Raw genomic sequence first — 14201 nt, forward strand, 5'->3', positions numbered from 1 at the left:
TTTTCGAGACAGGGTTTCTCTGTAGTTTATGATAAAGTTTTAATTAAAAAAAAAAAAAAAACCACCCAGAGGCTGAGGATGTGGCTTGGGGTGAAGCGCTGGGAAGCGTGAGCGTGATGTCCCGGGTTCAGCTCTCATAACACATACGTGACATGACTTACCATGGCTTACTGAGCGCCACGTGCTTGGCTGTGAGCCAACCACATAGCAATTGTGGCAGTAGAAATGACAGTCACAGCTATTGCCAGGTCAAACACTCGGCTCACCTGAGTTCACTAATCCTTTTAACAACCCGAGAGTTAAACATTAACTACTCTTGTCGAACCTACAGATAAGGAAACTGAAGCAGAAACTGTCGAAGGGCACACAGGAAAGGGATGAATGGCTGACCCCAGAGCAGCCCGGGCTCTCCCGGTGAGACAGGGATGCAAATACGTTTCGCAAAGCATGAAGCGCAGTTATCACACGTGGGGACACTGGGCTTATCTGTGGGGGATGCTGGGTATCCACCAAGTGCAAGCGGGGAAGAATTAGAGTCACTGCTCCGCTCACCTCCTCTCCCAAGGAACAGAGGGCCTACCTGAAGACGCTGTGGTCTCTGCGATCCCAGGGTCAGTGCTGCAGCTGGGCTCGGCGAAGTCAAGGATGGGGCTGAGGGTAGAGGCGGAGGGGAGGGCCTCCTTGGCAGGACTGTCTGGCTCCTGCACCTCCTCCGGGCACAGGTAGACTTCAATGGGCCCTTGAGTACTCTTTAGATATATCTGCAGGTTCTCCTGGAGGAGGAAGAGAAACCATCTCACGATGCTGAACACAGACCCTCGGGACAGCCAGGATGACCGTCCATTCATACAGGTACATACAGGTAGTGCTACCCACACAAGCAAGCTCAGCCCCTGAGCCTGGCACTGTCCTCCCTGCCCAGCTGGGAAAGCATCACCGATCCATGGAACCACTTGCAAGTCCCCTTGGAGGGAGGACACCTTGATTGTCCCTTGGGTAAATAGGCCTGCCTTTCAATCCCTGCGGCATCACTTTCGAGGCAGCCAAGAGAGTCCAGGGTTACGTGGCTCCCTCAGGGTGTCACATGGCTGAGCTGCGGACACGCGTGCTACCACAGGTGGGGAGCCCACTTGAGAAGAGCAGAGAGAGGTGGGCAGGGATAGAGAGCGCTGGACAGATGGGAAAATGGGAACAGTGATTTGAGCCCCCGAATTAAACTTTGTCTCCAATCTCCAAAATCCTGGGCTTGTCACTTGGTCTCCTCACCATAGGCCTAAACAAATTGGGCTTGGTTTCTCCACCCCTATCCCTTCCCACTGGATCCCTACACAGGCCACAGTGAACACACACACACACACACACACACACACACACACACACACACACAAAGTCCCAGGTCTCCACATAGCACTTCGCCTGGCAGGAACTCTTGTAGTCTCCGAGACTCGGTTTACCTATTCCCCCTCCCAGGATGCTTCCTCTGTCCTTTACACAGATTTTCAGTCAAGAAGTAATAAACCCATTGCCGAGGTCCTGGGCTGAGGGGTGGGGCTTTCATTCCCTCTGCAGTATGGGTTCCTTCAAACACTTCACCATTTCTGGGTCTCTCAATATGTGCCACACCCTGACAGAAGTTGAGCAACACATTCCTCTATAAAGCATAAAAGCCTAACTAGGGCCCTGTCTAGCTCAGCTGGAGGAACACTTGCCCAGCAGGTAAGGCCCTGGTTCCATCCCGGCGCCACCTAAAAAGCGTTCTCAGCTTGCCTATAATCCCGGTATTCTGGAAGTAAAGGCAAGAGGGTTCAATTTTCAAGGTCATCTTTGGTTGCATAGTGAGTTTGCAAGGAATCCTCTCAAAGATGGGCCAGAGAGCTGAGATTTAGTGTGCTTTTTAAAAAAAAAATGAGAGAGAGAGGATCCAGTCTGGGGTTGAGGAAGGAAGTGACTCAGCCTTGGCTGAAACCTGAGGATGGCTAGCAGATCCACCAGGGATGAGGAAGTGCATTTGGCCTAAAGGGGACAGCGTGTGCAAAGGTCCTGCACCGAGGACCGAGCTCACTGCAGAGACTGCAGACGGGCTGACGTGGCAAAGGGCAGGGAGATGAAGGGGGCTCAGAAGAGGGATCAGGCGGAGTCCTTTGGGCTCAGAGCACCAAAGGCTTTACAGGGAGTATTACGGTTTTGGTTTGGAGTTGGAGACGCAGCCCAGTGGTTAAGAGCACTGGCTGCTCTTCTAGAGTTCAATTCCCAGCACCCACACAGTGGCTCACAACCATCTACCATAGGATCCAATTCCCTCTTCTGTCTGCCGTACAGGCATGCATGCAAGCAGAACACTTATATGCATAAAAATAAATAAATCTTTAACCAGAAAACAAAACTTTTTTTTCTTTTATAATTTGATCTTATGTCAGGAATGGTGATGTCTGCCTCTAACACCAGCATTTAGGAGGCAGAGGCAAGAAGAGCATGAATTTGGGGCTAGGCCGGGCAACACAGTGAGTTTAACACCAACCTGACCCACAGAGAGGCCCTGTCTCAAAAAGCCAAGGGTACAGGTAGAGCTCAGTCGTGGAGAATGTTCTAGAACATGCAGGGCACCAAGTTCCACCCTCAGCACTGAAGAAAAGCCATGTCATCTTTCCCCTTGTGCCTGTGAGAGCACGGTCAGCTTGGAAGTAAGTGTTCTTGGAAGCCCTAACCTGGCTTCTGTGGGGACATAGTGCGCGCGCACAGTAACCCCTGAAGAGGGAATACAAAGAAAAAAATCTCTGCCAAACCAGAGAAGTCCCCAGATCCAGAATGGACCAGTGCAGCTGAGGCTGGCAGTGCCAGGCAGACTCTCCAGAGCTATCCAGGGCCATCCTACCCTGTCCGCCACCCAATGTTTCTCTTCTCACCTCCGCCCTGTCCGGTACTTCCAGCCTTGTCTGTGGAGGGGCCTTGACTGCGATCACCGTCTGCTCCTTGAAGTTGCCCACAGCACGAATGTCCTGGTAGGTCACATAGGCCAGTGTAGGGGCAGGAAAGTTAAGAAAAGCGAACACCTTGTCAAAACGCACAATCCCTCCAGCCTGCCGGGGAGCTTTTATCTTCTCTCCTAAGCCTCTGAATAAAAATAACCTCCTCACACTACAAAAAGTTCAGAAAGACTGCAAGTGACCATAACCTGTTCTTTGACAAGCACAAGCGACCTTCCATCCCGAAGGAGAGAAAACAAGCGTCTAGTGTGGCACCACAGGAAACCGGATCAGCCTAGACGCCCGTCAACAGACGAACAGATCCTGACAATACGGTACAGACGCAACAGAAATATGTCAGCATAAAAGGAAAAGGAAAATAGGAAATGTAGGAAAACAGTACATGAAGCCCTGTAACTTAGGCTTGGAAAGACAACACTGGCCAGGCAGTGGTGGTGCACACCTGTAATCCCAGCAATTGGGAGGCAGAGGCGGAGGCAAGTGGGTCTCTGTGAATATGAGGCCAGCCTGGTTTACAGAGCGAGTTCTAGGATCCAAAGTTACAGAGAAACCCTATCTCGACAAAAAGAAAAGAAAGAAGAATAAAAACAAGAAAATAAAAACTGGGGTGCAGTTCAGTTGGTTAAATGCTCGCTTAGCATACATGAAGCCCTGGGTTTGAACCCCAGGACCACATAAATTGGGCACAGTGGTTAACACCTTTAACCTAACACACACACAAAAAAACCTACGGGCTGGTGAGATGCCTCAGAGTAAAGACGCTTGCCCTCAAGCTTGCCCTCCTCAAGATCAAACAGCAATTTGATCTTTGGGACCTCCCTGGTAGGAAGAAAGAACCTACTCCCACTAGCTAACTGTCCTGATCTCCACACATGAGGACCCCCCCCCCCCCGCCAAATACATGCAATTTAAAAAAGAAAAAGTGTGAAAACTAAGCAGAAAATTATAAGGGAAATCTAGACTGGATCCAAACAGCCATTCTAGCCCTTATCAACACGGCACAGTGGGTACCAGGCATGGCACCTAAATCTCTGTGGTAACATCTCACAAAAGAAAAAGCAAAACAGGCTGGAGAGACGGTTAAGAGCATTGGCGGTTCTTCCAGAGATCCCGAGTTCAATTCCCAGCAACCACATATGGCTCACAACCATCTGTAGTGGGATCTGATGTCCTCTTCTGGCATAATAAAGTTGTTCATGCAGATTGAGCACTCATATATATAATAAGTAAATCTTTTTTTTTTTAAAGAAAACAAAAACAAACCTCAAATTCCCCTACTTGAGGGAGACACAGACATGAGAGTCACCCAGAGGGAGCTAGCCCCTATAAGGAGGTAAGAAAGCAACAGAGTGTGGAAGTCAACAGCCAGCTGCCCTGCCCCCTCCCCCATGTCCCCGCAGGAAGGATATTTCTTGTTGGCATTATCTTCGGTCAGGTGCTTGAAGCTCTGCGTGCAACTCTGAATGAGCTGGTCCAAGGCCTGCTCTGCATTCATCAGCTCCTTCAGCTCCTGCCCCAGCTGCTGCTGCTTCGCAGGTCGGGTGGGGTCTTCAAATATTCCCCTGCCTCTGGGAACAGAGCCGCCCCATTGTCGGTGTGAGTCCATATTCGCGGTCCCTACCGTCAGGGCTGCCCTGCACAACTGCATGAGGGAGCTAGGGAAACCCCAAGCGAGAGCAAGTCTCCCCCGTGCATGTCGTACAAATCGGTGGTGATGCCTAGCTCTCTGGGAACTGCCGTGGACAAGCCCTTGAAGTTTGGCGGTAGGTTAGCGATAAGAAGCCCAAGCCCCACGGTCTACCTGTAGGCCCCAGCCTCCACCAGATGGAAGGGAACTATTGACTTTAGCCCTGGCTCGGCTCCTGGGTTTCCTTTAGGGTTCACGCCAGGGTTCTTTCAGACCTTGTAGTTGTGGAGAGGAGTCTGACCCACACCTGTGCAGCTCCCAGGGGGCTTTCCAAAAAGGGGAGATCCTAGGGACCCAGGACACAGGAGCTGGGGTGTTCTCAGGCCTTCACAACCCCTAGAAATCCACTCTGCCCGGTCCTTTTGCTCTTTCTACTGTATTATTCCAGCATTTAACACCTGTCCTACCCCACTCAAACATACTGGCCACGCCCCTCCCATTGGTTGGCTTTGGCCACCTACCACCACCACCCTGTACTTGGGAGGATTGCCTGTTGCTGGGGAGGGCACTCCAAAACTCACACCTATTGGCTACTGCTCCAGGCCCCGCCCCCAACAGTGCACCCATTGGATGGTGCCACGGCCCTGGCCCAGGCACTCACACCCACTGGATGTTGTTTTTGGACTTCTTGCGGATGAGTTGGATGCCCTCCAACACATTGGTGATGTCATAGATGCGCCGCTTCTGCACTTCCAGCACTTCGGCTGCCCAGTTTAGGTCCAGGACCCCATCCTCGGACTCGCTCAGGAGGTAAATGAATTTCTTGGTGAGCAGCCCCAGCGAGGTGTCATAGCGTGTCTTCTCCCCAGGAGACTTCGGGGCTGAGGAAGAAAATGTCTCACTCACACACTGCTCCAGGGGAGCCAGCCTGGGTTCTCTCCAGGAATTCAGCTCCATTAAGCAACATTTTCTACCAGCCTTCACGGAGAACTGTCCAGCGTGCAGAGCACGCAGGCAGGGGGTTCTGCACTGTGACCCAGACCTGTAACCTCGGAGGAAAGAGACTTGCTCCAAGTCTCACCGCCAGGGGGCGCTGCAGAGACCGGAAGCCTGGTGTCGCGACTCCGGGGTTCAACTTTCCACCAGAGCTCAAAGCAGACAGACAGCAACACTCCAACAACTTTGTACTGTTGGGAGGGTCACTGTTCTGGGCATTTACCTTAAGCGATTGCCCTGCAAGGTTGTGCAGAAGCACAGATTTTTACTACATAATTTGTTCGTTTCACTCAGCAAGTGGCAAACTAGTATTCAAATGCGGGCAGTTTGGCTCCAGCCTTTCTCCTAAACCATACTCTCCTGCCAATTATACCAGGAATTCGGAATTATGGTTGGGACAGAAGGGCAAGCCTGGATTTGAGAACATTTTTATAGATCTACATTCGCCTTGCCTTTCCATGCGTAGCCCAATAATTATCTGAGGGGAATCATCTAACATCAAACATCAAATGGACCAGGTTCGTGGAAAAGGTCCCTTTCTCAATGAGGCTGTGATGTTGCAATACCACATCTCAGCTGCAGGGAATTAAACCACAAAGGAACTTTTGCAATCAAATGACTTTAAGTCACATAGAAGTTGGTGGCCAAACTCATCATGGGAACCAAGTTTTAGTCACAAATCCCTCTAGAAGGGGACCTGAGAATCCCTTAACACGCGGAGGCCAAGCATTTGGCACGCATGTTGATTAGTCCAGTCTTGCGTCCATGGCAGACATTAATAGTCGATCCGTGTCTTAGCTGTAGTTCTACTGGGTGAGCTTTGGAATCCATCAGTCTTGGGTCTAGGTAACCTCTCTAATCAGCCAGCTGAAGATAAACTTTCTTCTCATCCTGATCTAGCTGTATCTCATCTACACGACCTAACAGGGGTTCACAGAAAAGGGTGAACCAGTCAAGGCACATGGGGGCCCTTACCTGGACCCCCAGTTCCTGACCTTCATGCCCTCACTGAATCTCTGGGGAAATTCATACATCTGCTGGACACACTCGTTTTAATTCCCAGTTTAACCAGAATACTGACTGGAAATCTCAGCTGTAGGACTTCTTTCCGGCTTAGCTTTAGGAAGGTTCTAGCCAGACAGCCCCAAGATCGCCGGGTGGCACAGCCGAGATTATTCCAAGCTTCAGCTCCCTTTAATCAATCAGGGCTGTTTGCATGTGAGAGACAGACCCTGGTGAGCCGCTGACACCCCCCCCCCACACCCCCGGCTCCGAGCTCTCTTTCAGAAAAAGTCAGATTGACTATCTATGAAAACTTAAAAAAATATTAAGCTCCCAAATCAACACTTGCGATGGTGGTTAGCTCTGGGGAGCGGGTGCCTGATGGCGTGAGCTAGTCTGGTTTCCACGGACTAGCTGTGTGACCTTGGCCTTAAGTCCTGAGCTCTTCCGAGCTACCTCACGAGTCAGTGGGGCACAATCCTACCCACTGGACAGAATCAAGTGTGAGAAGACACCAGAAACCTTGGGAAAGGAAACAGTCTGAAACAGACCCCTGGGCTGGCGACTTGGGTAGAGCTGTTGCCTCCTGTCCTGTACCGCCCTGCCGTAGGTGCCCACCAGAAACTCTTACTTTTTGGGCTTGGCAAACCATCCACTCGGATGCACTTCCCCTTGGGAGTCCGGAATTCAGGCACTGCAGGCCTCCCAATGCCCTCCAGGTCCAGCTTCCTCTTGGCCTTTGACAGACAGGAGAGGGGGGAAGAGGAAGAGTTAGAGAATTGGGTCTTCCTTAGCCTGTTCCCTGAACTGCAGCCAGGGCAAGGAGCCCACCGGCAGCCTCTTCCCATGTGTTTGCCATCAGCCCTTGGTACAGCGCGGCTGACTGAACCTGGGAAGGAAATGCCCAGTGAAGCGAGTGCCATGTTTTCTGAGGGGCAATTAAATTCCCATCTCTGTGGATCAGCCCCTAGAGGCATCTACCCAATGAAACACACACACACACAACGCACACTTGAAGGAAGAAGTGGGCGGGACCTAAACCACATCAGGCTGAAGACCTGCCCCTTTCAGAAGCAGCTGGCCCAGACAGACCTGGTGCCCATCACAGCCCCACAGCTGGCCCTTATCAGGGTGGGACCAGCATCCGCCCAGGCCCAGGGGACTTCCTGGCTCAGTGCCACACCCCAGGGAGGTGCCCACATTGGGAAACAGTGCAAACACTCACCCTCGCCATTTGGGCTCCAGTTTGAGGGTCCAGGGCCTCCTGAATGGAGGGCTTGTCACTCTCTTTGCCGAGACACAAAGAGTCCTTCCCCGGTGTCTTAAGGACAAGCAGCTGAGGCCCTGCTGCCCCTCCCTGTTCCCGCCAAGCTTGGGAAACACCTGCTGGGGAAACCAAACCACAACCCATCTGCTCCTTTCTACCCAGACACCACCCACCACCACCACCACCACAGGGTCACATTCTAGCTGCGTTGCCCGGAAAGGGCCTCCCTGATGGTTAGGGCTGGGCAGGGGTGGGGCAGAGGCACTAGGGCACTGGGGCACTGGGCAAAGAGCCAGCTGGAATCTCCAGCACCTTTGAAGGCTCACGGTGTGACCTAAGGTCATGTGCCACCATAGCTAAGAGCCTCAGTTTCCTGCTCCATAAAATGGGCAGAACACAGTGACCCGGAGAACTTATGGCAAGGACTTGGAAGTAGCTTCTGTGGAGTTCCCAGGATGAGCTACCCAGTAGGGGCTCAGGAACCGCACAGTCTATTCCCCAAACACGATCTCAACATCTTCCTGGACACACCCTCTGGGGCCATTGAGCCTGTTTCCTTCCTTGCCTGTCCCCCAGACACCCCCACCCACTTGAGAGGTCTGTTTTAACACTTAGCGGTGAGGTCACGCTCGGAAGGGCTGAGCCTTCTAACTGCTGCTGAGCACAGCTGGCCTGACAGGTGTCGGCGCCCCCCCCACTCCTGCCCCCTCCAGGAAGTCTGCCTGGACTGGCAAAAGAGTCCTGCTCACTGCTCCCAGGAGCCCGAATGCCGCTTCTCTTCCCCGCCCCATACCAAGGCTCGGACAGAATCCAAACAATTCCCTCTTGTTCCCCTGCCGGTGTCTCCTGAGTAGCCCTCACCAGAGAACGGCCCAGTCAGTCAGTCAGTCACCCGCTGAGACCTCTGCACAATCCAAACCGAGCTCCAGCGCCTGGCTCTAAGTGAGCCCCCAGCCCTGCTAGCGCCCATTGCACGGCTGTTGTAATCAAGGCCAGGTGGGTTCCACGGACTTTGTCTTGATCAAAACGGTTCGCTCCGACCCCCACCCACCATACACAAGGGCAGGGAAACAAGGGGATTGGTGAAGCCCAGTTCCAGCTCACCCCATCCTCCCAACCCCCCCATCAGAAGGTCACTTGCCTCCTGCAAGGCAGGGGGGCAGGAGAGAGCCCTGACCAGCTGATCACACTCTCAGTCCTGAAGTGGCTCAGCACTGGCGGTCTGTCTTGATGGACAAGTGGATCCAGAGAGGTTAAGTTGCAGAGACAAAAGCAGAGCCAGGGCTTGTACCCGGATCTGTTCCAGATCAACACCAAAGTCACAGCCAGGCTACAAGAGCCGTGCACACACAATTCCTCAGGAATGGCTAGAATGTGGGCCGAGGCCTGGCTGTCATCCGCTTCCATGACGTCACACTGTCTCTTCTTCCCTCACTAGTCCAACACTCACTGCACTTCCAGGGGACCTAAGTAACAAAGTCTCCCCACTAAGGACACCTTTGGGCACTATCATGTGACTGGGTTGAGCCTGCAGAGCCAGGTGGCAGAGGACAAGCACCAGGAGAGGCTGAGGAGAGGCCTTGGGGTCAGACAGGGTCAAAGTTAGGTGAGCTGAGAAGTCAGGTGGCCTTGACCCACCTATAGAATTGGGCCAGTCTGCTCCAGCTGGGTCAGTAAGTGTACCCTGTCCGGGCCCATGCGGGGCCTCCCGCCACTCAGGCATGGGTATGGGTGAAGTTCAAGGGTGAAGGAAGAGGAGACAGCAGAGACTAAGGAGAGCAAAGATCTGTGACCACACCCAGAGGCCAGTGTGGGTCTTATCTGGACCCTCTGAAGCAGCCCCTTTTAAGTCCACCTGCCAAGCCCTTGAGGACAGAACACACCCCTTGCTCAGGCAGCCCTAGAGGAACAGAGGAGCCAGTAGGGCAACCAAGAGTAATTGGACCAGAGAGGGAAGCGACTTGTTCAAGGTCACACAGCAGGGACCTGGGTCTCCTTTCCAACCTCGTCAGGCACTGGGGTGAGAACAAATTTAGGGTTCACTTAGCTGTCGGCTCCAAAGTTCCATGGCAGTAGGACAGCCTGGACTTGCCACCCTGTCCCTGAGCCTATCTGTCGTATTCTGGCCTGGTGTCAGTAGAGTGTACACACACACACACACACACACACACACACACACGCACACACATGTACACATGCACGCGCACGCTCACACACACACACGCACACAGTCCGAGCCCTTGGAGAGGCTGAGACAGGAGCTTGTTTATCTTGAAGCAGGTTATCAATCACTATGCAGCCCTGGCTGTCCTAGACCAGGCTGATCTCAAAATCACAGAGATCCACCTGCTTCTGCCTGTGTAGTCCTGGAATCAAAGACCTAAATAAGCCACCACGACCAGCTGGATCCGGAATTTTCAACAATCTTTCTGCCTCGGTTTCCCCAGTGCTTAGGACTACCGGAGTGTGTGTTTACTCAGCCTAGCTGGATCATTTGAGCCTAGGCATTCAGGACCAGCCTGGCAATAGTGAGACCCTCTCCCAACAATAACAACAACATCAACAAGAGTCAGGCATGGTGGCGCACGCCTTTAATCCCAGCATTTAGGAGGCAGAAGCTGGCAGATCTCTGAGTTCGAGGCCAGCCTAGTCTACAGAATGAGTTCCAGGACAGTAATGTGGACAGAACAGACAAATTAAGACGTAAAGAAGAACACCAGAGAGCCCCCACTGTCCTCACAGAAGCCAGTTTGTAGGGCTGGCCAGAGGTGAGACCCCACAACGGGGTGACCCTCGGCCTTTTCTAGAGGACAGCAAGAACAGTGGCCTAGAAGCAAGGAGAGCTGGGTCCTGGCCTTACTTCTGCAACCCAGCTTGGTTACCATCCCTTTAAAGGCCAGCTCCCCAACAAATCTTGCTCAGCCCACACTTTGCAGCCACAAAGCAGAAGGCCACACCCAAGGTTGGGTTTGGAGCAGCTCCAGGTCACACCCTTGTAAAATGAGTAAGCAGGGGGTTAGGCCTGCCCACGGGGCACTGGGGCCCCAGCATCTGGGGATGGACCAGAGATGGGCTCTGGGCCTGGCAAGCCTTTACTGAGTCTGATGCAAGGACACCCCACTCCTTGGCTTGTAACGTGGGCAAGTGACTTCACCTCTGCTCGCTTTCCTTACCTGCAGAGTGCCTCATCCCGAGCATCTTAACCAGGATAACTGGTGAAGAGTGCCAAGCAGTACCTGGCATGCAAGAGCGGCTCTGGCTAAGATCCCTGAGCCCGCCCTGGGAGGGTAGAACAAGACAGATGCAAAGTTGGTGGGGAAGGCCCAAAGCAGCTCAAAACCCCAGCTGTTACTGACACTCTACATCCAAAAGCAGGTGGTCAAAGGAGAGACTAGTCTGCCACAGAGTCCCCTTTCCTGGGGCCACCTAGCTCCAAGACTGCATAGAGAGAGCTCACTTGTGGGTAACCAAGATCACCAGACCCATCTCCCTGTATGACCTCTGACCCTCAGTTTACCACCTCTACGACACAAAGCTTCTTGTTCAATCTGCTTTACAGGCTACACAGATAAACGCATTGGGCCGAAAAGTGCTGAACATCGGGCAAGGCAAGAGTTATCCTCATCATCTTGTCCTGTAAAACAGGGATGACAGCAGAGCCCAGACACTTCCTGCACTCACAGGAAAGGGATCTGGGAAGGGAAAGCACAGCCTGGTTCCAAAGGCTCTCTAGTGAGGCTCTGCCTGTAGCCAGAGAGCTCCCAAGATTACTGAGCCCTGAGTTCGTCCTGGGAAGGCAGGACAGACAGATGCACAGGTCATCCAGAAGGCCCAGGGGACATGGGGTGTTCTTATTCCCGTCCCTAGACTTACCACACACTACAAATATCATCTCCCCTCCCTGGCACCTGCTTCCAAAACCTGAGCTGGAAGCAACAGAGGAGACAAGCCAGGGAAGGTGCATTTTCTAGAAGAGGAAACATGGGCTGGCAAGGTGGCCCAGTGGGTAGAGGAGCTTGCCACCAAGCTCCCCAGCTTGAGTTTGAACCCCAGGACCCACTCAGAAGTAAAAAAAAAAGAAAAAAAAAACCGACTCTGAAAGCTGTCCTCTGACCTCCACACACAATGCGGTACAAAGAGCACCCTCCCCCACAGGGATGTAAGCTTAAAACTTTGGAAAGAGGAGACAGAGGCCCTGACTTATCCAAATATACAGTGAGGACCAGCAGCTGAAACGAAGCTCTCCAACCCTCACTCCAACCCCCCAGGCCTTCTCCCACCCCACATCCACTCTAAGGTTGCTCCTACTCCTAACGCCTGCGCCCTGTGCTACCGCCCAAAGCCACCACACCGGGCCTCCTTGACAACAGATCCGCAGGTCTGAGGAGGACACAGTGCAAGCGAACAGGAACTCCAACAGACTGACTCTATTTGCATCAGCTACTGGCTATTTCGGAGGATGACCAGGCCGTGGGGAGGACCTGAGGACAACACTTGAGAAGGAGCTGGCTAGACCACTTTGTCCATACCAGGCCGGCCCAGAGACCTATGAGGCTTACTCTCCTGTCAAACCAGGAAATCCCGCAGGCCAAGCCCCTAGCCTGACATAGCAGGTGCTGGCTTCTGGTATAAACAACGAAGAAATGAATGAGTTTTAGCGATGTCTATGCCTTGTGGACTCTCAAGGTCACACTGGCTCCGTGGACTGGGCTGGGTCTCCAGGCTTCAGTCCAGTGCCCATCACACTCCACAACAGCAGGTGAGATTATTTCACGCAGTAGGAAAACACTGCCAGCCCCACTTCCCCACCTCAACCAGCTGTACTCAAAGTGAGCCCCAGGCGCCCTCCTTCCTTTTCCCCACCCAGACACACATATGGGAAGCACCGGGGGGGTCCCCAGCATTACCGGCAGCCGGCCTGCGGGCACACATCGCACAATCTGGCCCTCGGGTCCGTGGGGAGTGGCGTCGAGGCAGGTGCCCAGAGCCGCAGTGGAAGGCACCGTCTGCGTGCAAAGCGAAGTGTAGTAGGTGGTGGTGGTGGCCGGACAGAGCTGGGGGCTGCTGAGACCCGGAGGCCACAGCTCGGAGGGGTTCAACGCGGGCAAGCTCTTTGTGGGTTGCGCGGCTGTGGCCGGAGCCAGGGTCCGCGGCGCGCGCAGCATGGCGAGTGCGGCGCCCCCTACCCACCCGGGTCTGGCGCGCGCGCGGGGCACCTGCGGGCTTTGCAGCCGGCTGCGCCGCGGACGCCGGGAGCAGCCGCCAATGGACGCCCGCGGGGCAAGGCCGGACCCTCCCCTCCTGGCCCGCCGCCCAGCGCTGCCGAGCTCGGAGATCACCGCTCGGAGATCGCGTGGCGCGGGTGACACTGCCAGGGGCTGGCCCGGCCTGCGCCCCGAATGTCTGGGCACCCGGGATCGCACCGGCGCGGGAAAGCGTCCCGGGAATCCCACGGACTCCGCGGACACGCGTGTGCTCTGACCCGCGAGGGGTGTCCTGCACGCCCTGCTGAGCTCTCCGCTTGCCCTCTAGTTCCCGGCCCTTGGTCGGTCTCCTTTTTTTTCCTTTCTTTCTTTTTCTTCCTTTCTTTTTTTTTTCTTTCTTTCTTTTTTTTTTTTTAGCGCCAAACTACGTGCCGCCAAATTCGGATCTCCCGCGGAAAATGCCGCGCTTCTATTGGCTGCTACAACACATTCAGGCTCCACCCACTCACCCGCCCCCGGAAAGGCGCTGTTTCTTAGTTTAAGAAACAACGATTACAATAGGAGCTTACTGGCTTAAAGGGGCCGCGACATCTGTTGACTGCAGCGCCCTCTTGGCTCTAACAGCTAGCGAAACTGATGCAGGAGGTGCACCTGGGACTCCCAGTATTGCGACCGACAGAACACCGAATAGCGCAGAGGAATGGGCCCCGGTGCCTTGAAGGCGGGGGCCAAACACTGGAGGGAAGTCAGAGACTGAACCTGGGCCTTGACCCTCAGTGCCTTTTCCTGGCCACAGGAGCTTTTGTTTGTATTGTTGCTTAGCTAGATTATATTCATTTATTAATATATATATTAATTAATAGAGCCAATATATCTCCCTTTCTCTTCAAATGAAAGCCAGACACCTGTTTCTTTAATTGGCAGAGGGGCAGAAAAGAAAGGGTGGAGCCTCTCTTTTCTATTTCTTCAGGAAGAGCTAACTAACATCTATGGAGTGCATACTGTCCCCGGTACAGTACACCAAGATTAGACTATAACCTGTGTTACGTCGTTTAAAGTGTCCCACCAATCCTGAGCAGGGGGGATAGGTAAGGCTAGAGAGTCGGAGGGGCGGGGTAATT

The 14201-nt window shown here is 53.5% G+C and overlaps 1 protein-coding gene across 1 annotated transcript in view; it reads right to left on the reverse strand.

Annotated features, from left to right (window-relative positions):
- Positions 1 to 13450, reverse strand: part of E2f2 (E2F transcription factor 2) — a 22183-nt gene extending 8733 nt beyond the window's left edge. Inside the window, exons 1-6 of the mRNA XM_050155450.1 lie at positions 12784 to 13450; positions 7241 to 7346; positions 5273 to 5492; positions 4393 to 4552; positions 2904 to 3017; positions 581 to 773 (exon numbers count right to left, since the gene is read on the reverse strand). Of these exons, the coding sequence (XP_050011407.1) occupies positions 581 to 773; positions 2904 to 3017; positions 4393 to 4552; positions 5273 to 5492; positions 7241 to 7346; positions 12784 to 13041 (1051 nt within the window). The 5' untranslated portion in view covers positions 13042 to 13450. The remainder of the gene's footprint in view (positions 1 to 580; positions 774 to 2903; positions 3018 to 4392; positions 4553 to 5272; positions 5493 to 7240; positions 7347 to 12783) is intronic.
- Positions 13451 to 14201: the final 751 nt, after the last annotated feature.

This window comes from Alexandromys fortis, unplaced genomic scaffold (genome assembly GCF_014885135.2).
Source record: "Alexandromys fortis isolate MF-2015 unplaced genomic scaffold, M_Fortis_MF-2015_v1.1 scaffold_26, whole genome shotgun sequence".
Taxonomy (NCBI): domain Eukaryota; kingdom Metazoa; phylum Chordata; class Mammalia; order Rodentia; family Cricetidae; genus Alexandromys; species Alexandromys fortis.